The sequence below is a fragment of the Tetrao urogallus genome (genome assembly GCF_951394365.1).
Source record: "Tetrao urogallus genome assembly, chromosome: 1".
NCBI classification, from domain to species: Eukaryota; Metazoa; Chordata; class Aves; order Galliformes; family Phasianidae; genus Tetrao; species Tetrao urogallus.
This window is the reverse complement of record NC_136813.1, coordinates 67,053,937-67,081,215: the sequence shown is the minus strand read 5'-3', so window position 1 is coordinate 67,081,215 and position 27,279 is coordinate 67,053,937. Positions and strand designations below refer to the sequence as shown.

General features: G+C 41.1%; 1 protein-coding gene across 1 annotated transcript; it reads right to left on the bottom strand.

Moving 5' to 3' along the window:
• Nucleotides 1-979: 979 nt before the first annotated feature.
• Nucleotides 980-24,607, bottom strand: CD99 (CD99 molecule (Xg blood group); the record flags this gene model as incomplete). Its single annotated transcript, XM_079545269.1, has 10 exons — nt 980-1,094; nt 1,652-1,705; nt 2,379-2,489; nt 3,000-3,041; nt 4,407-4,487; nt 5,930-5,971; nt 7,070-7,108; nt 7,887-7,919; nt 24,174-24,306; nt 24,389-24,607. 10 exons carry the CDS (start codon nt 24,605-24,607, stop codon nt 1,069-1,071), a joined length of 780 nt encoding a protein of 259 aa, XP_079401395.1. The 3' UTR covers nt 980-1,068.
• Between the last annotated feature and the right edge of the window lie 2,672 nt (nt 24,608-27,279).

The window sequence follows — 27,279 nt, the reverse complement described above, 5'->3', positions numbered from 1 at the left end:
AAGCCACAGCAAATCTCACAAGTGCTTTCAGCTCAGAATGCAATCACTGCCTTTCATCGCAATTGCAATCCTTCACAAATCCAAAAGCATTCTTCACACGCATGTTTAGTGGATGCTTGTGGAGTGAGGCAGGGTTGCTCTGGTCAGTCTTGTTAGTCTGTATTTGTTAACTGCAGTACAGTTTTCATCTTGTAAGGGCGTATTATGATCCTTCTGAATTCAAAGTAACACATTACTTTCTCTCCCGTTTTTGGTTTTGTGAGCCTGGTGACATTAATCCCCACTCTCCAGCGCTTCATTAACAATTCAGATTATCAGTCTTACAAAATACAGTCATGGTTCTGGTTTGTAAATCGGACTTTCCCACATCTGACCAGCTTAGTAGCTGCTATGCAAGAATAGCCTGAGAGGATCAAGGGTCTGTGTGCACTAGTTTGGTTGTTCAGAATCTGTACCAGACAGATATAATGAAAAATATACAAAAACATCTCTGAATTTTTTATCTTTTGGTGGCTGACCAAGGCAGCTACACAGATTGTATCAGCAGCACCCACATCAAGATCCATTATCACAAACACAGTGAGCTATTTCATTTGCTTTACTTCCAGGTGCCTGCATCATATCCCAAGTTATTTGGTTGGTACATTCACTCCATAGAGGATATTTAAAAAAAAAAAAAAAAAAAAGTCTGAACTGCCTAAAAGCAATGGCATAACAAAACATAAACTTCTTATTTTTTTTTTAAGAGGTAAGAAAAAGTTAAACATACTGAATGCACTTGAGGCACACCCATTTGTCATAGGAGTAAAGGTAAGAACATCTGTCATTAAGGCCATGTATTGGTGTGCAACACTGCGTCATAGGACTAACCATATAGAAGTACTCAGGTTTAAGTCACACTCTCAAAAATGTTTCAAACACCATGGACTGTTTTCTCACACAATTTCAGTCTCTACTGTTTACATTGTAGTTTTTTGTTTCTTTCTTTTTTTTTTTCTTCTCTTTTTTTTTTCCCTCCAGGCAAAATGCAGGCTCTCTATCCAGTTTCAATGGTCACCATCATTTCTCTTAGTTCTCCAGAAGTGTGCGCTGAACTAAAAAGTGAGAAACAACTTAAGATTAGTACACTAAGTTAACATATGTTCTAATATATATATTGTTAAGTAGCAGCATATTTGGACAACAGTTATTTTCAGTAGACATTTGAAACAGTGGGAAAAACTCAGGTAAGCAGAGGCTTGATGCCATCCATGAAGCCAGTACCCTGCCTAACAAGGGATACTGCATTCCAGATTTTTACTCAAGTAACCACATCCTAGTAGATCCATACAGGTCTCTACACTAGTGGTTTGTATAACCCAACATGCAGTTACAGACTGCAGTTCTGCCAATGCAGAAATGAGACGGAGTGCAGCTGCATATCTGATGGAAATAATCTTAGCCTCAGTTGCCTACATTCTTAGGAAGTCCAAGTCTAAAAACTAGGGAAGGAGGGCCCCATAATCAGGATTGAAATCTTGACCTAGCGCTAAGTTAGTTGTACCATTAGTTACAAACAAGAGATTTTCTTCACAATGTTAGATGACGATAAAGTGTATTTAAATAGGATCCCCACAAAAAACCTGCATTTCCATCTAGAATCTCCTCTTACCAGGTGGCTCAGATTGCGCTCCTCTATGGCTGTCCATATTCACATTCTCTTCATCTGCTGAGAAATAAATAGATGCTTAGCACTGAACTTTCCCAAATTTGAAAATACCAGTGCCTGTTTGGACTGATGTATTATTACCTGCCTTCACCAATGCTAGATTGTACTAGAAAGACCAGATAGACTAGAAAGACAGAAACAAAGCTTCTGTCCCATCTATCACCTAAAGTGCACTCCAAGTTCTCTAATCCAAGTTCCATACCATTCAGGTGAAAAGGAACAGACCACCACAGAACAAAGATCATGTGGGGAAAAATGCCCCAGTAGATGTCAAAAACCTAATACAGAGGTAAGCATTTTGTGAAGACACATATGCAAGATTTATGAAGTCAGAAATGATTGTGTATTTTCCAGCAAGAAGATGGTCTTAATCTCCAGCCTTCTCTGTTTTCTTTAAATATTTTTTTCTTGTAGCCTCTCCTGCTCACTCTTTAGCACGAGGTAATTTCAAGAAAACAGAAACTTGAGCTGTTTGCTTCTGAAATTTTAAGTTTTGGGCACAGCTTTCTGGAGGATCCCTGTCTTGGATAGAAGAGATTACTCCTAGTCAATACGAATCCATTGAGTTGTTAAAACTACCTGATGCCTAAAGTAAAAATTCTATCTGCCATATAAAATACAAAAAAGCAATGCTATAAGAGGTGAAAACAAAGTAATTTAGAATTCTTACCGCTTTGTTTGAAACAGAGTTTCTTCTTCTGGTAAGCAATGAAACTAGATACTGCTCCAATCGCAGTAGCAGCCACAGCACTTACAATCCCAGCTATTGCTCCCTGAGAAGCTGAAAAAAAAGGTTTTGTACTCATTATTTCAGTATTGAAAGCGATGTCAAACTTGTATTATCCAAGCCTATGAACACTTGTAAAACACAATAAACATGAAATTATAACATGAAACTGCATTAAGCAACTTTTTATATCTTTGTGAGTAATTAAATCTTTTAATTTTATAGCCATTAATTTCTCAATAGTGTCTATCATTAAAATGCTCGAGTACGTGTGATTTAAGTTCTGCTACTTTAAAAAAGCTCCCCTTTCATGACCAAACCTAAGTTATATGAATACAGTCTCTGCACCAGCATCTCTGAGACCTTACCACTTTGAATCATTTCCAAAAGAGATCTCAAAGATTTATAAAAGAAGAGCTTGAAGGTAAGAGTTCTAGATTCTACGTTTTGAAGCTAAACCCTCTGACACCAATAAGCATTCTAGTGGAATATTAGCAACGAAAGAAAAGGCACAAAACAAGTTTCAGACATGCAGACACCATGTACAGAAACTCTTGCACTTACCCTCACCATCTCCACCCTTGTTTGAAATTGAGTCCCCTTCTCCTAAAAGAATGAACGGAAGGTTTAGTTTTTATACGTCCTAAGAATAGTGGTATTACAAATTTTTTTGGCAGTTAGTCAAGGAAAATGACAAGCCATTTGCCGATGAAGGAATTCTTACACATCTATATAGCATAGATAATTATATCCATGTAATATTAAGCTTTCTGGCATTCAAAATTTCTTTTTTCAAAGCACAAGTCACTGTAATGTTAACTCCAGGCTTTGGCACTCAGTGCTTCTACAAAAATGAGCACAGCACATCTGTGAAGGCCAATTTAATTAACTTCCCCTCCACCATAAGAGAATACTCAGTGGAGAGGAACATCACATAATTCTAGGTTAGCCTTAAAATGTATTACCATTCCTCAAATCTCAGCCTCATTTACTAAATAGCTTTGCTACTCTCCTAGCAAAAAAGATTAAAGTTCCATAAACACTCCCCTGATCTGTCATTATAAAATTTATAAAACTTGGGCACTCTGAAACAGAAACTCACGCTGATAAAAACATTGCACGTGTCCCAACAGATGCTATTTATACCTGTCAATTTTTAAGTTACCATTCCAAAGGAATCTTGAAAGGTGAAAACTTCCCCAAAACTACCCTCAGTACCCACTAAGATGGGTCAGAAACCTGCTACATGTCAAATCCACATCAAGTTATTCAAACTAACACTGACCAGGAAGTAATGAGATGGCAGTAATGCACACAGGGCTGACTACCACACACTAATGATGACCAATATTGCGACTTGCTCCCCATGACCATCTCCATACTCAGATGCACCATTACAATTAGGTTCAGAAAGTTATTTACAGCAATATTTGTAAGCTATAAAATGGTTGTATCATTCAGTGTAGATACACCCTGCATTATTTGGAAGTCTAAGGATTAATTCATTCTGTGAAACAGGTGAAATCTGAGAATACATCTCAAAGACCATCTTGTAGCCCACTCTTGGGCTTCTTAACCACAAGAACTAAAATATATTGAGAGTATTTCACAGAAGATCTTAAAAACAAACAAATAAACAAAAAAAAACAATCAAATACCTGGATGCCTTTAAAAACCATATTCATGATGAATTCTGAAACAAATGCCACATTCACATCTCAGTTTTAAAATCTATCGAACTAAGCATAACAGTAAAATCCCCTGACAGTTGTTTTCACCTCTTAATTATCTGGGTATTTTTTGCCAAATGCAGAACACATTGGCTTTGAACTAAAAGATATTCTGTCATGTTTTCAGATACCAGAACCAAAATTTTTAAAAATTAGACCATGTTAACCAGCTTGCAAATAAGCTTTTATCAAAAGCTCAGGTAGCCTTGGGATCAATAAGAAGCAGAAACTACTAACTTACCATTGCCACCACTGCTGCCACCACCTCCACCTCCTTCTCTTGGTAAATCACCACCAAATAGATCTGAATCATCAAAGCTGTCTATAAAAAGTTAAATATTATTATCTTATGTGTTCCAAGTGAAGTGTCTTTTCACTGAAAGGCACACAATGACATGCAAATATTCTGTAGTTCATTCAATTAGATTCTGTTGGGGTTCTAAGCTCAGGGTCATGGTTACAACATGTTCACATTCCAAAAGCCCTTCCAACCTCAGCTTAGCATCAGCTGAGCACTATACATTATATATATATATATATACACATATAGATATAGACACTGAACAAATGAGAGAGGCCACAGTCCAAGATCAGGTGTTACTCCAAGCATTACTTGCTAAACAAGCAAGAACCTCTGTAGGCTACTTAACTGGAATGATCCAAGCTTCACTATTCTGTTAAAGCAGAAAAAGGACAGAAAATGAACATTTATGTTCAAAGTTGGAGCTGTGAGTGCTTTTTCAGAGTTGAGTTTCTATGTCATAACTGATCCTTTGAAACTGTACAATGAGCTAGAGGGAAGAAAAAACAAAAGCAAAAAAACCCAGAGTTCACCATGCCAGTCCTGTGGCTACTGTATTAGCTTGATAATGGGAAGAACCAATCCTTTTCCACTTCCAACAGACCCCACCTGATACAGCCTGAAATTCTACAAGTTCTACTCCTTCCCTCTGCTGCCAAATGAATCTTTACTTTATGAAAAGCAAAGTTGTTTGAAACAGCAAAGCTAAAGCCATTTGATCAGAGGAGGTTTTATTCGGGTAGCAAAAGAACTGTACTGAGGCACACGTGACCTGCATTCAAACATACACTGTCTACAAGGCAGGAGAAGGAGCATGAACCAGGGTACACACTGCAAGTAAGAACTCCATCATCACATGCCTCAATTAAGGCAGCAGGATAGCTGCATCCACCTTAATCTGTTTTATTCGGAGCTGGGCAAAGACAGAGAAGATCTCTAAAGCACTATAGGAAGAGTGTGTATTTTAAGCCTATCTTCATAACACACACACACAAAAAAAACTGTATTGCTTTAGTTAGGGCTTTAACAAAATCCTAAAAAAATAAAAAAATATATTTTAAAAGCAACTTTTTGAGCATACCTTTAATTTAGATACTTTAAGAATATAGACCAAATGTAGTTCCTCCTTGCTTTTTTAAGTCTAGCACGGATGCAGTTTGTAAAGACAGAGTCAATCCAATATATATGTGCACTAGTATATGCATCTAACAAAAACATTGTCTCAAACACTCACACTCTGTCCCCTCCTTTAAAGTTGGAAGGAAAGTGACTCAACAAGTTTGTTATGGAATTCCAAGACTGCTACAAAGCTTATTTGCAAGGCAATTTTCCCTCAGTTCTCAGTGTCATCCAAACCAAAATCTGACATGCTGTGCATCTAATTAGAAAGGAATAATTATTAGAAGTTTAACTGGGACAGTAAAGACACATTATAATTCGAGTGCTTGTGCTAGAAACCTTACCAGATTCTCTAGGCTTTACAGGTGTAGCTGGCCTGGGGTTATCTGCACAAAAAAAGATATACAGAGGAAAAAACAAAGAGAGGTTAAAAGATCAAAAGCAGTCTATAATACAGTAACTCTGAAATGGACTGGGATAGAATAAAGTGACCGAACTTACTACCCTGAAGAGACCAAGAGCAGAGCACATAGTAACCTTGAAAGACCACTCAACTTATAACTTATAACTCAACATATATTATTACATATAGTATCAATCATCCCCATACTATGTGTTTGTTTTTTTTTTTTAACATTAGCTAGCACTGTTGTTTTGTGTTAAAAACTGTACTTTGAGTTAATGCAATTAATAGTGTTTGTTACATTTGTCTGTATGTCAGACCTTTTTATACCTGAACATACACAGCAAAGTTTACTAAGTCTTATGCAGCATTTCAATTTTTAAATCTGATTTCGAAACACCAAATTTCAGGGTTTTTTTCTACTAGATACAAATTATTTTGCTGTTTTCTCTTTTAAAAGTATCAGATCAATCTCTTCCTAGCTCTAGGACAAGTCAGATCAGGTGTCTTTAGGCTCTGTGCATACTCAATATAAAGAGGCTGGCCCATTGAGAGCACAGTTCTAAGACCCCAACTTAGGCTTCCAATCCTACAGAGGATCCTCTCTCTTCATTTACCTTAACCATCTGATCCACTCACCCAATTGTTTCTCAACTAGCCACCTCCATTTTCAAAATATCAACATTTGGAAACAGACTGCTTTAACAGACAGAAAACTTCAGTGCTAAATCAAACAGAGCAGCAAAAAGTCTTCTAGAGGTGTGCACGTGGTGTTAGCTCAGCTGGCTGTACCGCAACAGGTCTAATGACAGTGCCCAAAGAGCTACCAGGCATTATCTGCTTAACTAGATGTTTCTTCTACCAGGTGTATGAAAGAAAACTGACTCAACAGGTTTGTTACAGAATTTCAAGAATGTTTCAAAGCTTATTTGCAAGGCAATTTTTCCTCACTTCTCCAAAGCGTTTATCCAAACCAACAGCTCACATGAATCGCAGCCAATTAAAAATGAATAATTATTAGAAGTTTAAATGGGACAGTAAAAACACATCATGATTCAAGAATCTGTGCTAGAAGCCTTACCAGAGTCTTTAGGCTTTGCAGGTAGATCTGGCTTGGAACCTATAGACAAAGAGTGTTTGAATGGATTACTTCAGATTTAAATGCTACTTCCTGTAAGTAATTATTTATGGACTTAGTGCCACCTAGTGAACACATAGCAATGAAACAAGTAGGACTTGGCTAAGAAATGTGAGGCCTGTTACTTTAAACAACTCAGTGCCCCTATTACATTTAGATAATATAGGATGGATAAACATTGCACCAAATACCTCTGAGCAGTATCCAGAAAATCATGATACTTACTAGGCCCAAAAGCATCTTCTAAGTTAAAGTCATCTATGAAGAAAGAAGGGACATTTTAAGCGTGGTGTGAAAACTGAATTAATTTTAGACTATTTTTACACAAAATGCACCTAGCAATGTTCTCACCAAGAATCTAATGGCATGTCCATTCAACAGAAGTCCACAGAAGTGCATCACAGAGCTACAAGGCATTATCTGCCAAACAACATGCTGCTTTTGGAGATCATGGGACATCCCATGAGCCAGCTCAATGTAAGCACGCTCAAGATGAGCGAGCTCAGAACATGCAGACTGAAAACCAACAGAAGGAATTCTCACAGGACCTTGAAGATTGTGAAATCATGAAGCAACTTTGTAAAGGCAAGAAGCAAAAGACTCCAAAATGCAGAAATTCTTTTGCCATTAGGGAATTACTTTGTTTTTTATAGAAATATCACAGCTCCATGGGCCAGTAAACTGAAAAATGCAAGGTCTCAAACTGGTACATACAACTACGCTTGACAGTAAAAGGCATTACAGGGAAATCAGAACTCACCAAAATCTGATGATGGTGGCTTCACTGTAGCTCCTGTCAAGGGAAAGAGGAACAAACAAACAAAGAAGTTGAAATACAATTTCCTACACTGTTACTAAGATACATAGAAGATGAATTTAAGCCCATTATCTATACAGCGGAAAGGACAAGATGAATTTTACACAGCAAGAAGTTTTCCTCTCAAGATCAGCCCCAAGGACTGCTATTTACCCAGTCACCCACAACACACTACCTCAATACATTCACGATACAAAGTGGCTTCCCAGCACACATAAAGTAGTGTGATCTGGGCAGGAGGTTCTGATCTCTGCTGTCTAGTGACAGTGATAGAACCTGAAGGAATGGCTAGGAGCTTTATCAGGGAAGGGTCAAGCTGTTTATCAGGAGAAGGTTCATCACCAGGCATAGAAGTGGCTCCCCAGGGAAGTGACCACTGTACTGAGCTGCTGCAGTTCAATTAGTATTTGGACAATGCTCTCAGCCATCTGGTCTGATATTTAGGTGATCCCACGTGGAGCCAGGAGTTGGACTCAGTGATCCTTGGGGGTCAGTTACAACTTGGGATATTCTATGGACTTGTGCAAGACCACTGCCAATGCATCCATATCTCTAAGTTGAAAGATATGAAGTCTAGACTTGGATAAATAATTGGTGGGATGGTCATAACCAGGGGGTTGTTAATGGCTCTATGCCAAGGTGGAGCTGGTTACAAGTTGTGTCATCCCACAGGGGCCTGTCTTTGGACCAGTAGTCTTCAATATTTTTATCAATGAAGTAGATGATGGATCAAGTACACTCAGTAAGTTAGCAGGTGACACTAATCTGAGTGGCTCAGTTAACACTATAGAAGGGAAGGACACCATTCAGAGAGACCTGCACAGGCTCAAAAAGTTGGCCTACAAGAACAGAATGAGGTTCAACAAGGCCAAGTGCAGGGTGTTACGCGCAGATCTGTGTACAGACCAGGAGAACAACTCACTAACAGCAGCACTGTGGAGAAGGACTTGAGGATCCTAAGGGACGAGAAGCTGGACATGAACCAGAAGTGTACATTTAATTCTGGTCATAGCTAATTTAATTCAGAAGATATATACATAAAGCACTGGTGTGCTTGGCTTTTCTTCTAAGAACACACCTACAGAAAAGGAAACATAAGTGGCTACTGCAAAATCTGCAGAAGGGAACAAAACCAAAAAATATCATACCATAAAACTGAACGTTTCTTCTGCTTATGGGACAGACCAAGTTAAGACAAACCATGAGTCTAGTACCAGGACTGAGGGATGCTCATGTACTTGGTGACATCATTCATTCCAAATGACATCAAAACTGAAACTTCTTTTCTTTCTCAAATAATTGCATTTTTAATACCATTTGCTTTCCACAGAAGAAATATGACTAAGATACATTTCTGTGTTTGTTTGTTTGCTTTTAAAAAGGAAAAAAGGAATGACAACTGGAATAAAGATTTCAAAGGCAAACTAGAGTTTCCTTCCTTCAATTTGAACAACTGAACTACTTCAAGAAGTATAATCAGTGGTTGCCTTACTCTAACAATCAAATAGAGTATCACCCTGCTCACAACTAAGCAGGGAGGTAGCCCTGCCTGGGAATTTACCTGCACTTTCATGGAAACTGACAGAGGTAACTCATGGCTTTGTTGTGATACAAGAGCAAAGTGAATTTAGAAACCCGTAGATAAGGTTGTTAGGTAAAGATCATGGACAGGAGACAAAAAGTTTTTTTAGCTGGATTTCATCACTCCAGATGGAGACCATAAGCTCTTTCTGATTCACAGATTGCAATATATTTACAAGTCACTATCTTAGATGTACATCATCTTGCAGTACAATCTCAAAAACCTCAGTAAAATGAGCAGACCCAAACTGCTAGACCAAAATCTCAGTCACCTCTGGAGTCACCCCTTCATTTAAACTCCAGCAAGAAATCTCCATATTAACAAACACAAATGGACAAAACACACAGGATAAAAGAAATTTTAAGAAGCAATTACATTGTTCTTATTCAAATTTGAATTCTGGCTCGTTTTTCTCCTGAAGTATCTATATTTTTCCAGTTCCAGTCCTTCAAGGAGGAATGCCTGAACGAACACACACATTCATCTTTATACTTTCATGCTGTGGAAGTTTCAGCTGGAGCGGAAAAGGAACTGTTTGTCTCACTGTGACCACCTTAAAACTCAGTCTGAGGACTGCAAATGGTCTTAGTCACAGCAGTTTCTCTCTAGAAGAAGAAACCATATAAAAGAATGTGCACACAATGACATCACTATTTTAAGAGACTGTTTTTTGCACATGATGTTCACAAAGAAATAATTTAGAGTGATACTGCTAACTGCCAATCTGACATAAGACATGTTTTGAGACAGCAATTAAGAAACTTGAGGGTTAATAAAGAAGAACTCATTCAACATTGGCTGGAATCATTCAGTATTCTGTAACCACGGTTCTACTTCCCAAGCATCCAGCAAAATGTCAGGCTCTTCAAAAACATAATTTATCTCAATAATGATAGCAAAATCATCATCATCTTACTTATCAAACTCATTACAATAATCTGTATACCAAAGTGCTTGTGGTCTCATTTCCCCATTGCTTGTGACAGACCTTCACATCTCTTAAATCACTTCCTTTTAAGACTATACTCGCTCAGCTTTTAGTATAGGTAGGAACAACTAAAGTAACAGTTCAAATACTCAGCTTGAAAAGGGAGAATTTCCGTACCAGGAAGAAGCCATGAGATAACACAGATAAAGATACAGCATTAGATTAAAGGTAGTTGCAGGATCCAAGAGCAAATAAAATCAGCATGAATGCGCTGTGCTCCTTAAAGGTTCAAGCAGCACCCAGAGCAACTGAGCTTATGAGCATTTTCTTAGCCTAAAACAAGATTATTGCAAATAAAGCTGATTAGCTCCATACAGCAGGTATTTCTAACTCCTGGGGCCATGAGCAGATTCCAGAACATCTCAGAAGAATTCACACCATTTTCCTTCTATATCCACGATACAAATTCTCATCAGTCAGTCCCTTCATCAGGCCACCCCCAGTAACTGGTAGAGTTTGTGTCAGATGGAGTGATAAACAGCACTTAAAATGAAAAGTGAAATACTTTACCTTTACACGAGACAAAGTACTCAGAGCAACATAAGCGTTTGGAAAGCTGATGAGCCAGAAGGTATTCAAGACAGCCAAGCAGCTACATAAACAGGGGTCATTCACAAAAACTCATTAGTGCTCCCAGATATTTACTGTTACAGTATTATTTACATTTATGCAGTACTGCAGGAGCCAGCAGCTCTGAGTCAAAGAAGTTCCTCCATGAGTCACGTGCATGGCAACACACCAAGAAAAGCAAGCTGCTATGAATCATGGCAAATTTTCTTACTTGAGCAACAGACAGATGGAATGTTGTTTTTCTAAAAACACTGGTGTTCTCCTTCCCCAGTCCTGGAAGGCAGAAGCTCCCCCCCTCTCCCAGGGCCCTGTTCACACCCCAGTGCAGAGCCTGTACACTATGGCTGGCACAGACTTGGGTGGCAGCAGGGAGCTTGTCCCTGTCCCACCTCTGAGTGCTCCCTGCTGCTCCTTCAGTGACCTGGATTCAGCTCTACCCTTCTGCCTAGCCACTCCTCTTCATGGAATCTGCAGAAATGTTCATATTAGTGAAGCCTCTAATTTCTCATGTGGTTTGACAGTATGTCTGATGAGGGGAAGGCTGGTAGCCGCAAGTGCATAAACGCGGGAAACCAATCTAAACACATCCTCCCCAGCTTCCACTGGGTAGCTGGTTTTCACTCTCCTATGTCTCACATTCTCCTCAGGGGACTTAAAAGAAGTAGAAATATTCAACACCTAATCATAAGAGAAGCTGAAGAAAGTACAGGAAGACCAACACAGGGAACCTTGTCTATGAAACAGTTCAAATAAGAGCAAAGTCATTACCACTCTTAGAATTGCTTCTTAAGCTTGTTTCCAATTCAGGTTTTGCCCCACTGGCATTAGTTACCTACCATAATTCACATTCTGACACTTACTTTCCAACATGCCATAAAAGAGCAAAACCGAGATAAGCAACTGGATCACAAAACTAACAAACAAAAACCTGCGAGAAAAAATGACATTATTCTCCAAATATAACTACAAGAACTGCCTTCCAGGATTTGAGATGGAGAGCCTGGAACATGAAGACCACTTGCTGTGGGCAGAGGAATGAACATACGCCCGCACCATTGCTCTCAGCCAGGGCAGAGGTTCTCAGCAACGTCCCTCTGTAACAGCAACACAACTGGGACGTTTACTCCCATTGCCAGGCAGCAGTTTATAATTAGTTCTGCATGAAGTCTAGTGGAATTAAATCCCACGTGGTTGGCTTTCAAACCCAGTTCCTCCTATAAGGATCCCCCTATTAACACTGCTTTTCATGTTTAGTTTCTACCAGATGCACAGAGCAACAGAAAACAAAACAGCTTTGCATAAAGTTGTGTTCTGAACAAAAAAGCCCCCTCCTATCTAAAATAAATACAGTCCAAACACAGATAACAACTGTAAAATGGACAAAAAAGGAAAGACAATTTTCTGCATTTAGGGAGTGTCTTCTTTCTGCACATCTGGAGTTTTCAACAACGTATCTGCCTGGAATGAAGTCAGCTAGGGCTCTGCTGCAAACAGATGTGTAAGACTAATAAATATCATGTTTAATTTTTGAACAGCCATCCAAAAGCTGTTTCCCTGAGAAAGTTACTTTATTTGCACCAACCTGGAAAATACGATATCTAAAAAGTTGGACAGTAACACAGTGTAATTTTTTTTTCCTGATCAGGCTGCTGGGAAATAGATTCTTAGACTAATCTGTGCTGTATTAAATTTTTGAGTAATTTCTTCCCCCCTTAAAGGACAGTTTAATACTTTAGGTTAAGACAAAGTGAAAGCCTACAAAACCACATTTAGACTTAACAGTATTTGCTTAAACAACTGTAATCATCTGAGTTACTTTAACAGAACGTGATAAAACAAGCCTTTCACTGGGGAAGAAAACCCTTCGTCTCAAAGCACAGATTGGGGAATTTTCTCTATGTAAAAGCTTCTTGTGCACTGGACTACTTTTGTTGCCCCTTTGAGCAGTAGGAAGCAATGAAAATGCGATGGTGCTCTGAACATCAGCTGTAAGCAAAGTTTCCCAGGAAGGATTTGATGTAGGAATAAATGTACAGAATGAATAGCTGTAAATCAGCAGAAATTATGCAGAAGAACTGGGCACACCACAAAGCTAGAGAATTAACACAATGACAACAGTGCTGCCAAATGCCGAGCAGCTTATCCAGAAAAGGAGGGAAAGAGAACTGCACAATGGTTACACGATGTCTGAGGATGCTTGTGAGTCCATTCCGTTGAGCAGTAAAGATAAAAGCAAATATTCAGCATCTTAGCGACTATCCCCAGAGGCACCCTCCAGGCTCAGCCATCTTGCAGTTCTGTGATGTGGGTCAGCTGTAGTTACTTGACTGAATTGTTCTACAAACCTCCGACAAGAAAAATAAACCACTCAGTTGCCTTGCAATTCTTTTTACCGATGAGAATTGAAATGTATTGTTCCATTGCACAAAGTTAGTAAGCAGAGACCTAAACAACACTAATAAGGACTGGTAAAAGAACGTTTGGGCATGACAAAAACAAAGCACTTTTCATATAGAAATTACAAGGTAAGATTAGGGATACTGGGACAGAGAAAAACCTTACTGCAGAAAGCCTTATTTTCTTGAATCAAAAAGGGTGGGAAAACATTGAAAAAGTGTGGTGCTTTAATAAGGTGAATTCAGAATGCAACTAATAAAAATATATTAGAGATGTTCATTTTACTTTTGTTCATTTCTTACCTGTGGTTCCAGGACAGCCTGATGACACTTCAAGATGGCAAACATCATGTATTATGCTTATTGCTATTTCATCTAATACTTCACCTCAAACAGGCACATAAAAAGAATACTAGAAGCAGTGAGTGCTTTTATAAAAATCAAATACTAAGTTTCCTCCCATGTAAATTCAGAGACTAAGGCAAAATGTGACCGGCAGACAGAAGCTGCAGGCATCTGATCAAATACTGCAGAGCCTTATATTATTTACAACCTACATGTTGGTACTTGTACCTGCAAGTGATAGGCATAGCGAGAATTTCTTCTAATAACTGCTCTTCAGTTCTTGGTACTCTCTCTCATAACAGTCTAGACCACAGAAGCATTGCTAATAGCAAGAAGCTTGGTCTTGTACCCAAGTTTAGAACTTTTGTAGCCATTCAGCAGCTTGCACTTTGTGCATCTGCAGTATGTACCAAAGATAAGCTGTAACAAAATCTAATTTCTGAAGAGATAAGTTAGTACAAGTTTAGAGCAGGATGAGCCAAACATTGTGGTTCTGTGAGCTATATTATAATGCCTCAAGCTAAAAAAATCAAAGTTAATAGGCAATGCCAGGCCTACAAATTTGCTTCCTCCCAAAGCAGCAAGCTGATCCTTATCCCTAGGGCCACTGCAGCCTTGCTTCAACACAGCATCTAGAGAATCCTGCCCTGTCCCACCAGCCCTGAGATGGGCAGGGAGCACCTCACTGCCCCTCCTCCTAGGTCGTAGATGATGCCACAGTCACCATCACATGGAGGCTCGGGGATGTGTCTACGGTGCTTCTGCTCTCCATCACTGCCTCTTTTGAAACCCACACCACAGTGGGACTGGCAGCTCAGAAGCAGTCTTGGAAGGCCCTACACTCAAATCTCACCAAAACCAAGCAAAACAGTCATGGGGCAGCTGCTTCTGCTTTGGCCACTTTTGGAATTCTGTCTTGGCTTAGCAGCATCTGTAGTAGTCTTTTTCTAAGCCAAAGAAACCAAAACCCTCATAGTACATTTTGCTCACATTCTACAGCTTCAAAGTTTATGTTGCTCAACTGACAGGTCTTCAAGCTTTCACCAAGCCTTGCAGCTCCTACTCACATAGCCTACATTTCCATAACCAGCACCATTCCTACACAAGGCTCACATTTATTCTCCAAAGGTCAAAGTCAGCATGCCAGCACCTCATCCTCTTCTGAAGCCAAGGGATCATCTTACTTCTTGAGGATTTCTGCACCTAAAGCTTCAACAGCTTTTGTCAGGAACCTCACCATAGTGGACTCAAGTCTCTGAAGCCTTCTCCTCTAAAGTGTGCACTTCAGAACAGAGAGCATATCGCAAGCAGCCAGAACTGTACTTAGAAAGCTGCGGGGCAGTATACATATTGATGGAAATAAGCAGTCACTGGAGCAGACGGTGGGGCTGGGGAGGACACACACACCAGGCTGACACTCGTGTTTGTGAATGTGAAAACCTCACAGAGATAACTGAGCTTACAACTATCGCCAAAAAATAAGCGAACTGCAACGGAAAAGCCACAATGGAAGTAAACCAAATGGTCAGTCTCAAATTTCAGAAAACTACTTTCTCCAGGAAAGCTGCTAACTCTTCAGAATTTTGTAATTTAATAAAATTAATGGTTCTCCGGAATCAGCTAGTCCACCAAGTAAATTAGTGCTATTTAATTACTAGAGGTTTATTTATACTTTTACTCGGATCAACATTCAAATTTCTCTTTTCACTGAACTCCTTACGTGGTACTCCTTCCAGTTACGTGCAGAGGATGGGAGAAGCTCTTTCAGGGCACTGTGCAGTCTCTTGAATATGTTTTAGAACAGAGAAAAGGGAAGAATTAAGGAGCCAAGATTTATGGATTGACTGCCAATTAACTAAAAGTTCCATAAGCTCAACAGCTAAAGAGTGAAAAATAATCTTTACTGTGATCAAGGAAAAATAATTTAAATTATAACTTATGGTGAACAAGCCTTCAGAACAGAACTTGGCCTTCCATTCAGAAATTCCTCCTTTAACATAAAATTTGAGATATACACTGACAATGTACACAGAACTAAGACAAGAATACTCTTCTATTTGCAGCAGTTCATTAAAACTATGGCTCTGTAAAGCACGGAAATAGTTTTAGGTCAACTGGCATTTGTAAGCTGACAACTCATTTCACAGCCTGATTCTCTTTTACCTTTCTCACAAGAACTCATGCCATTTCAATACAGTTTATACAGTAGCAGCAAAAAAAGACTCTGTAATTTAGTCAGAAACATTAACTGAACAGAGAACTAGTTTGCTTTCACGGACTCTTTTCCATTTGACATGTGTAACTATGACCAAAGAGCTCCACGTCTTAAAAATAGCTCCCACAGCTTTTGCTGAAGGGCTGAAGAGAGAGACACTGCATTTTACAATCTAGTTTTCCTGTGGGGAAGGTAGCGACAGAGGAAACCAGACCTGGTGCAATTATTTGCAATGACTCAATTCACATTTTAATCCACTTCTATGAGACTGAATCCTTTCTGGCACCAAACAAGCAATCTAAAACAAAACCAATATAGTTATGCTGAAAGTGTTTCAGGAGCAGCAGGGACACTTTCCTTCCTGTAAATATTTACTTGCAATGGGTTGAGAAAAAGCTGCAATAAATGACAATTAAGTAAGACAGGCCTTCATGATTTGCACTTCTTTGCACAGTACCATCATTGGTATGGAAACATGCAGAACTAACTTCAGCCACAAGACATGTGACGTGATATCAACCTGCTTCTCTGAATGAAGAGGAACGCTGGAGGCTTGCTTTTCTTTTCAAATAACAGTCTCTTGTACACGAAATTGCTCCTTAAAAAAGTATTGCTGAAAGGCAGCCATGCACACAGGTCAATGTGACTATGTTTCGTTGCCAAGCAGGTAGATAAACTAAACAGACTAGTTTGATCATGTGCCACACTTCTTGCTTGCTAGTTGCCACTGAGCTGAATGCTTTCACAATGAGGTTTTCTTTCAGTTTCCTGTCAAAAAAAAAGATTTTTACTTCCAATCCTTCATTACTATTACTTGAGAAATGAGATAAACCTTTCCTCCTGTACCAAGGCTACATTCCTGAGACACAGTAGGTCTGACGTGTTCGTGTACACAGTAAAATACGTGAAATACATTCAGAATAAATCTTGAGCATTTCTAATTCAAGTCAATCTGCTGAAAGCACATCTATTTTGCTATATATATAGACAAAAACATTTACCAAGAATTTTCCATACCCCACCCAAGAAACACTTTCACCATCTCCACTCATGCTTCTATGTCCCCCTCTAACAATAGAGCTACCACCTGCAGGGAGCCATTATGCATGCCAGACTTTAATCTGCCCTATACACTTGCTCTTTTGTAGAATACCATATGAAAACAGTGGGAGCAGATGGAAGAATTGTCCTTAGGGCAGTAAGAACCATATGCTGAAGGGAGCAGTGGGCACAGGGCTGCCAGCAGAGGAAGCAACAAAAATGAAACAGCAACACCTGAGGGAAAGGAGAAGAAAAAATGGGCAGGGAGGACAGATTAGAGTCAGAGAGGTTTGGGTGCAATAAAGTTGTCAGCTAACTATAGCCACAAGTTTCGCAACCACAATTCTTGTCTGAAGTTTTTGGGGAAAAAAAAAGGTCCATGACTTCACTCGGTTTGCAAAGACCTAGTCTTTTCAAAAGGCCAAGCTGCTGTGAAAAGAGGAGCAGGAAGCAGTGCTGTAAACTAGACGTAGAAGTCAATGGGTAGAAAGAGTTCCGATCTGAAGAAGTTACTGCTATGTATCAGACTTCTTTGCAACATTTTGGAGAGGCAGAGGTGGGGAATGATTGCTGAAATGATTGCTGAATTCAGGATTCAAATCCACGACACTTGGCCTCCAAGATGCTTTAAGAAACACAGAGGCAGGAAGAGATTTCTGGCACAAAAGGAGAATGCAAACAGGCATGTACAGCTGGAGGCAAGTGAGGAAACAAGACTAAAAGATAGAGAAAAAGATAACTCTATCAGTTTTCTCCATAGGCTTCCCTGAACCCTTACCCTGAAACTTCTTGCTCCTCCAGTGCTGTCTGCTTTGTCCAACAGTTGCATCAGGTGTCACAAAAATGATCTTTCTGTGCACATTCACTTCACTTAATTTGCTCTCATGAAGTATCAGTTGAACAGATTTTTCACTTATTCTTTCCTTTAAAATACTGGATTTATTCATAGACAAAAGATGCAAGCAATACTTTCTTTGGTTAAGCAAATATATATATATATACATATATATAAAAGAATAATAAAAGAATAATAAACAATTTAAAATGTCATTTTTTATAAAACATTCATAACAAACAAGAGGTTCAACGTGAGTATTACAGCACTCAAGCTAAGAGGAAAGTAGAGCTGAATTACCATCTGCAACTAATTAACAGTTGCCTCAGTCAATAGCTTTCCTTTATGAACACAATTAAAGACAGTTTCTTAAAGTTAATAACTTGTGAACCTCTCACAGATGACTGAAATCTGTACAAAAAAAAAAAAAATCACCAGCATAAACAGGATTTGTTATGTAGCCAATGATGTTTTGTGATAAAACCTGACTTAAATTTAATTTTGTTGTTGTTGTTGTTTAAATGCACTTCAATTGCTATTTTTCTCTAGAATGTCTTAGTTCTTGGTGGCATAAGTCCTGCCTGTAACTTTTCTAGATATGGAACAATTCCTTTAAAATGTTATCAAGAAATCAGATGTAGGAACTATACTAAGCACTTGGGCTATCACAAAAATTTGTGTTATAACTTTTTGGAATTCTCCAAAGAAAACAGTCTAGAGTCTTGCTCTTCTGGGCTCTCCAGTCACATCAAAGGCAGAGAACAAGCAAGTCTGAAAGAAGTTTGTGTATAGTCTCAGTGCAATAGTTTTGTTTTCAGCACAGGGAAAATGTGCTTTCTTGCAGCAAGCAGGGAAATCTTTTCCAGACCACAGTTTACATTGCAAGCGTATCAACAAAGACTTTTTTTTTTTTTTTAATGGAAAAGCAAACTAAAAATTTGCTCTTATCACACCAAGAAGCCTTCTAAATGGTAGCTTTTGGAGTATTGGTCCAAAGTGCAAAAAAAGTGACTTGGGGAGGAAGCACAGGGACCTCCCAAAACCATGATAAGATACATAAGTTAAAACACTTTTTCTCCCTATGGGAAATAACAGCAAGGCTTGGGTAGCAGGGGGCTACAGGGTGCCCTGTATGGCAGTAAGCCACGACCTGCCCTGTGCTGGTTATGGTACATTGATACAGCGCTGATAAAACTGCAAGTGTCACAGCAAGTCCCAGAAGAGCATCTACGGCCCAGCTTGAGCATATTTAAGAAAGAACAGCAGGGATTTGGAAAGATGCAGGGGGAAAGACTGCCAGGGGAAAAATGGTGCTGGGAACGCACTCTTGGATGGAGCGACTTGATGGCACACTAGGGTGTCCCTGAGGGTCCCCAACCCAAATGACCAACACTGGTCACACACTCCTGAGGGAGTTTTCTCTTTCTTAGTATACAAATTTATGATAAGATGCTTGCAGTAACTAGCAGGAAGATAAACTCTGAAGTTCCCAGAGTTGAGACTGGCTTATCACAGGAACTGCTGGAGAACACTGACAGCATCTAGACCTGGCACAGTGCAGGATGAGGATAACAGTGAGGACTCCAAAGCTCCAAACAGAGCCTCAGTTCCCAGATTGGGAAATGGCGGTGGTGTTTAAAATAGAAGTGCAATGCCCACTCCATATGGTGAAGATTTAAACGAGGTTTTAACCAGTGGGAAATGCAGAATCACGGGGGACCCATGGCATGAAAACGTCTGCCAGCCAGAAGGAGAATGCTAAGAAGCGGGCCAGCACTGCGCAGGAACCAGGAACATCAGGAAGGAGATGCAGTGGCCGTGGTACCCTTCATTTGTGGCTCCAGGGCTGGCTGTTTGCTCCCAGCAGGGCTGGGGGATTGAGCAACAAACCACAGCAGCAGCAGAATGGAACGCAATATAATAGCCACACAGAGAAACAGCTACTTCAACACGTGGCGTGGATGTGTGCATCTACATTTCAAACATCAGCAGGTACTGTGTTCCCACCGCAGCAAAGCTAGCAATGAGTTGCTTGAGGTTTTTCCACTCAGAAAGTAAAATGTAGGCAGTATGCTAGAAAAAATAAACACACATACTTGCTGGTACCACGGAATGTAGCCTAGGCTGGAATCAGATACCAGCAGTCATTTGAAAAAACACAGTGGTCCAAAAAGGAGAGAAAGATTGTGGAGTAGAGTGGATTTATCATATTCCCTGTAATCCCCTGGCATCCAGTGAGGCAAATGACACAATGGCTTGTTTAAAACTGTGCTCCAAGGAAAGAAAACTGCAAAGCTAGGAAGCTGCAGAGCTAGATAAGATAAGGGCAGGATATTATCATAGCAGCCCTGCATAAAAATCACATGTACCGAGTTCATCCATCCGCATGACAAAATACTGGCCAGAGTTTGTGACAAACATCTGTTTAGGTTGTGATGATGTTAAAAGTAGAATTTAGAACAAGATGAACGTGCCAACAGTTCTTCAATGCTTGTCTCTCAAAAATGTTCTGGGCACAACCTGAGCAGGGTTTCAGTAGCAGAAGGCTGCAGGGTGCCCTTTGTGGGAGAAGGCCCTGAACTGCTCCTAGACGTAAGGAGCAGCTCCACAAGGCATACAGAGAGACTGCTGAAAGGATGGCAACTGGAGATGTGCTGCGGGCAGGAAGAGCACCATGTAGAAGGGGTATGTCCCTGAAGATCTGCAGCCATGGGCCCCTCTCACCAGGGCAGGGACAGCCTGAGGGACTGTGGGCAACCCACAATAGGGCAGAGGAGCAGAGGCAAACCAGAAAGAAGCTGTGGAAAGAAATCATTAGACATACGGCCTTTCTGCTCTGACTGTCACCTCACCGAAGGAACAGGGATGGACTGAGTACAGACATCAAAAAACAGGAAATTAGAGTAGGAAGGCAGGGAGGAGAGATGTTATGCTTAAAGCTGAACCTTAGAAAGAGAAACTGCTGAAGTCTTTGATTGATTCTTTTTCTCCACACTCAAAGCCACGATTCAGTTCATGTTAAGTGACAGCAAGTCAAGACTGCTCTGGTTATGACATTCTCTCAAAGCACTTATACTATACTCAAAAGTGTAGGCTCCTGTGCCAGAACTTGGAAAAGCAGTTTGACTAAAAGAAAGAGGCCTGCCCCTGTCAAGCTGATATTAACTGATGAAGATTACTATTATTACAGTACTTCACTAACACAGCTGTCGCTTGATGAAATACAACTTCACAGCAGTGAGAGGTTCAAGACAGGGTTCTGCTTTAGCTCTTTCTTTTTCAAGTGCAGTGGACTTCATTACACACACACCAGAGTAACATCAGAAGATATTGAAATTGGTCTTGGCTGGATGGCAGCAGGCTGAGTCACATTTAACTCCGGCCAAGTTAAATCACTGTAACTGCAGAAAGACTAAGGATTGTTGCAGTGATGTCATTTTGCTGTAGCAGTGCAGTGGCCATTTTATATAAATAATAAACATTAAAAGCTCTTAGCCATCTCAGATTAGAGGAAACAAACACAGAACAGTATTTTCTGCACTTTCCATGTTCATGCTGCCATGTATGCATGCTAACATCCCTACTAGTAACGCTTAACTGAAAGTTTATTTATTCCTTTACTTAGATGTAAAAGGCGCACAGCTGTACAGCCCACAAAGAAGATATCAGTCTTCAGCAGTTCCTATGCCATGCCCCTGCTTCAGATGAAAGCTCTATCCACAAGATTACTCACTTAACGCTGTCATCAAACTAACCGTGTTTCCCAATGCTGACTTGCCTCAACAAGAATCTAGAGGACACAATTCCTTCCCTCCACTCATAGCCCTATAATTACAGCAGCCTTAGGAAGAAGGGATCTCTCTGTAACACACCTGAGGCTACTGATTTTGTAACAGAGATATGAAGGCACCCAGCACTTTCCTCACCACCCAGTGTTCACTACCACAACCACTTCTGGCAGCAATGGTATTTCAGTCAATAAGCTCTACTCAATTCGTGTGACTAATCATACTTCAAGCTTATAACCTTTGAGTCTTGAGTTCTCACTGAGCAAACATCTTTTGGTCCCTCAGCAGTACAGAAGGAAAACTGAATCTTCTGCCTGTTTGCAAGATCTAGCAATTTTCTACTGTTCATCATGCAAGGATTTCATTCTCCTGAGCTCTTTACATAAATTGTACCGAAAACCTGTTACCTAATACTTCTCATCAGTGCAGTTTGAGAAGCAGATACCCAAAATTAGATGCCAGGCTCATCCGGTGGTTTTGCAGAGTTAAAATGGCAGAGTCAACCTCGTAACTCACAACCAGCCAAAGCAGGAAGTCTCTTTCCTGATCTGCTCCCCTCCTCCCATCTCGTTTCCACTCTTTAACTCTCAGCCCTGCCACTCCTTTGTGCTGGCTCCAACTCCTCTCAAACCCTGTGCAGAACAGGCTCAAAGCATAGGATTAGCCCTTTGCTGACTCATCAGGCTGAATCATCTCAGTACTGTTCAGATGGGCACTAGATCAAATGCAGATGGAGAGAAATGGGAGGATCCCACTTCTCAGCAGAGGCAAACTGTTAGATTGGCCATATATAATCACAGAATCGTTTCAGTTGGAAAGGAACTGTAAAGGCCATCTAGTCCAAATCCTCAGCAATGAATAGGGACACCTACAGGTACATCAGATTGCTCTGAGACCTATACAGTCTGACCTTGAAAGTTTCCAGGGATGGGGCATCCACACTTCTCTGGGCGACCAGTTCTGATGTCTCACTAGCCTTACTGCAAAAACTCCTTCCTTATATCCAACCTAAATTTCCCCTCCTTTAGTTTGAAACCACTTCCATTTGTCTTGTCACAGTAGACCCTGCTAAAGTCTCTCCTTCTTTTCTTATAGCTCTTCATTAGATACTGAAAGGCAGCTAGCAGGTCACCTCAGAGCCTTTTCTTCTGCAGGCTGAACAGCCCCCAGCTCTCTCAGCCTGCCCTTGTAAGAAGATATAAAGTGATGACATAAAAACTTCTATTCAACCTTCCTCTGCATTAAGCCTCAATGATAGTTAAATTCCAGCTCTGCTGGATTTGCAGAGCTCATGCTTGGAGAAAAAAAGAAAAAAAAAAAAAAGCTGTGAAGTTAAAACTGCAAGCTCGTCTACACAAGCTGAAAGTTCACCACTGTTTAATAACACACACAAATACTCATGATAGATTGAATATTGTTTTAACCCCGATGCCTTCCATGTGCCTAAAATGCATGACTCAATGTAAGTTCTCACTCCCAAGGCCATAGGCTTGTGTGCCTGGGTTCTGGAAGCCAACAGTCCAAGGGGAACTCATGTCCAAAGGTGCACAAGAGCTGAACTGCTTATAGTGTAAGTTCCTTAACTTGTTATGGCAGTTCTGTGAATTCAGACTATAAACAGCCTACCAACAGTGAAATTCAGATTTTCAAAATGGCACAATCCAGGCTTCACCTTTATTTTGATCTAAGATTGCACCATCAGTGATCTGAAATTCTTCTGAGCGGCTCCACCCTCCCCAAACTAACATTCTCCAGGATTCTTAGGCATTCATAGGCTTTTTGTTTCAAGAAAGAGCTCCCAAATTCATTATTACCTAATTATTTGGTTTATATTATCAGCATAGACCAATACTCCGATAAGCTAACCCGAGTTTTAAAAGCAGTCCGTTAAAAATGTAATATCAGTTTCTTCAGCACTCCAAACCGAATCCCCCAAAGGTGCTTTTTGCACTACATTTCTAGGCAGCGCATTCAGAAATGCTGTTTCTGAGTGACTCCAAATACTTCTGCACCTTAAGGGCATCGTACAAAAAGATCTTGTAGTCCAAGGCTGTGAAGACTGTTTGCAGAAGAGCAGATTTTCCAAGTAAGTAGTAAGACGGAGTCAGTTAATATACAATCGTACTATTTTTCCACAGTCCAGATTTGCTAATCCAGCAGTTCAGACTGCAGTGTGGCCGTAACAGCAGAACTCAATTCAAACAGGCTTAAAGCCAAATCGCTTCTCGCATCCTGCCGTGCCTACAGCTCTCAGCTAAGGCTGGGGGACGGCATCCTTCCTTCCATCCCACATCCTACCGCAAAGAGATGCAGAGACGTAGGTTTCCAAACAGTTCACAAAGAACTTGGGGGAGAAAAAAAAAAAAAAAAAAAAAAAAAAAAAAAAACCACCCAAAACACTAAAGCATAACATCGAATAAGCTTATTAAAGTGGCCTAAGGAAGATTTCTGATGAGTAAGCCCCCGTTGCCCGAAATCCCCGTAACCCCGCTCGCTTTCCTAAAATGGAAGAGCGCCGCAGCGGGCGGTCGGGCACCGCCCGGCCCGACAGGCAGAGCCCCGTGGTGAGGCAGCGGGCTCCTCACGCAGCGCTCACGGCAGGACTGCGAGCAGGAGAGCCATGCGGAAAGTTCAGGGGCACTTTTCCACTTAGTCGAAACTATAAAAACAAAGAAAAGGAGGCGCCCGCTCTCCCTCCGTCCCGCCGCCTCCCGCTCCGCCGCCCCCCATGCCGCGGCCGCCGGGGAAGCCCCTCGCCCCGGGACGCACGGCGGGCGGCGGCCCCTCGCCGAGCCCGGCAGGGCTGGGGGGGACCCCGGGCGGCCGCTCCCGTCGCCCCTCCTCACCTCTGACGGGGGCCAAGAGGGCGAGGAGCGCCGCCAGAAGAAGCCCGCTGCGCGGCATGGCTGTTGCCCGCTAAACTCCGCTTTCCCCCCCTCTACGAGAACGCCGACAGCCACCCCTCCCGGCCGGCTCGAGGGCGGCTCCCCGGCCACTCCGCCCTATCAGGCCGGGGAGCCGTGCCTCCGCGGGGGGAGCATCGAGAGGAGGGCGGCGCGGCCCGCCGGGGCCGTTCGGATTAGGGCGGTGCCCGCACCGCTCCCTGCCGCCGCGGGACAGAACCCGGCCTGGCGGGCTGCACGGGACCGGGAGCTGCCGGTTCCGGGTGGTATCCCTACTGAAGCGTCCCCCCCCAAACAGGCCGTTTCGTGGGTGGAATGAGCTGCAGGGCTTAAATAACTGGCACGTGTGGTGGTGGTCATGGAGAGGTATGCGTTCTTGCAGCTGGCTTTCATAGAATCCTGGAGATTGGAAAAGGCTGCTAAGACCATCCAGTCCAACCATCAACCCAGCTCCACCGTGCCCACTCGGATCCATTTTGCGCCAGCCTATGTATTCCTCTTCTAGCATTCGTGGGACTCTGCCGGCTGGAAAAGTACAAAATCAGCTTGTTAGTGAATCACTGTCATGAACTGATGGGAATATTTTTCCTCCTTGACAGATTTAACCTGAGGCAATAAGGAGTTTAATTATAGTCATAAAATTACTGTCTTAAAATTAAGGATAAACTACTATAAAATAGGTGAGTTTTGCAGGAGGAGCACTGGAGTCCCTGGAGGACTGCAGGCTGGAGGATGTGAGTAGCAAGAGTAGCTTTTCTAGTCATAATGCCTATGGAATCAGCACTGTGTTACTCTTACCTTCTTCTTTTTGGGACTTCTTGTCTAGAGGATAAGACTGAACAAATGCGCATGTAATTCAGCGGTGCTGTGTGGATACCCGTAGGAAATTACTAACGTGCTCTAAAGAAGTCCTTTAACAGAGTGTTTGTTTATAACCGTTGCTAATCATCGCCTCATCACCTTCTAAGTTGCTCTCCTGATAAAAAGAATAAGAATTTTAGTACTCCTCACAGCACAGCGCAATTCTCTATTTAACTCTTTTGTACCAAAACTGTATTTTTTTAAAGAATTGCATAACTTGCAGAGAAAGCCTACTTTACCTCTCTGAAATAGCCACATCAAATCAGGCCCATTTTATTTCCCTTTATCTAAATTAGTCCTTACTAGTGTTGCCATCTTCAGATGAGATGGGAGCAATCACCTATTTGAGGTAATGAGATAGCTGTGATGAGCGTACTTGCACTTGACACTGGAGCTCCCGCTGGTTCCTCCTGGTTTTCAGTTGGCCCTACCCTTGAGGTAGGGATATAGATCTCCGGTGCCAGTCGTTACATGGCTAATAAATTCTCCAGATGTATAAATACCAAGCCTTTTTTTTTTTTTTTTTTCAGTCTTAATAATTTTTTTAGTTGACATCTTGTGAAAACAAGTTCAGTTATTTGAGATTACCAGCTTTACTGTGCCTGTAACTTTAATTAAAAGATCACAGTCTTTACTGTTTCACACTTAAAACCAATGCATTTGTAAAATAAAATAAAAAATGAGTACTAGGGCTGCTTATCTGACTGTGTGAGTAATATGCATAATCTCATCGAGTCATTAAGGTTGGAAAAGACTATTAAGATCATCTAGTCCAATTGTCAACCCACCCCCACCATGCCCACTAACCACATCCTTCAGTGCCACATCCACGTGGTTCTTGAACGCTTCCAGGGACGGTGAATCCATCCCCTCCCTGGGCAGCCTGTGCCACTGCATCACTGCTCTTTCTGAGAATGTATTTTTTCCAAATATTCAACCTGAAATCTGAATTTGACACCAACTTTTTTCAGTAACACTCGTATTTGCCCTGCCCATACTGCAGTGCTTGTCCTAGCAGCAGCTCCCTCACTGTCTCCTGCCTGTAGACTGCCAGGAAGCCTCTGCAAACAGCTCAGGCACTTGCTTGATTTGGATCAAGGAAGGAGATCTCCAAGGAAGGAGAGGAGCAAGTTGAATATTTCCTTAAGACTTAAAGAATGAGATCTTTAAAGGACATGCATGCTCTGTGGCTTGACCTGAGGAAGAATGTATTAGAGTAGCATGATCAAGTTTGGAAGTTGTAAACCTAAACTTCTATGATACTGTCCAAGCTTGAATATACTCTGATGAGAGCAGCTAAATGAAAGACCTGTCTTAGCAGCTGTCCATGAGCTGTGATGGTAACTGCACTCTCAATTTCTTCTAATTCCTCTTCTAAAGTTAAAACCTTGTTATTTTCCTGCCTCCACATAGTTTTGCACTCATTTTACCTGTAAGGTCTCAGCCTTTCCAGAAACAGCATCATTCTTTGGATATTCAAAGAAGCAAAGGAAATAAACAGAAATGGTGATTTAGTTGCGTTGTGTTAAAGGGATAAATACCAGTTTGGTGCTCTAGGTCTGCTTGCTTTCAAATAGACTTGTATGACCACCTTCAGGGAGTTTTACTATGCCCAATGAGAAGAACTCTTACGACTAGTGTACAGAACATTGCTCTTTGTTGGAGCAGCAGATTACAGATTCTTTTGAATTGCTGATGAATCTCTATAGAGATCTCTAAGTTTTGTGAGGGAATCACTTGGTATAACTGGGTGTGTAAATCTCACTCAACAGGCATCCCTATGCGGGGGGAAGAGAAGTTCAGCCCATCAAC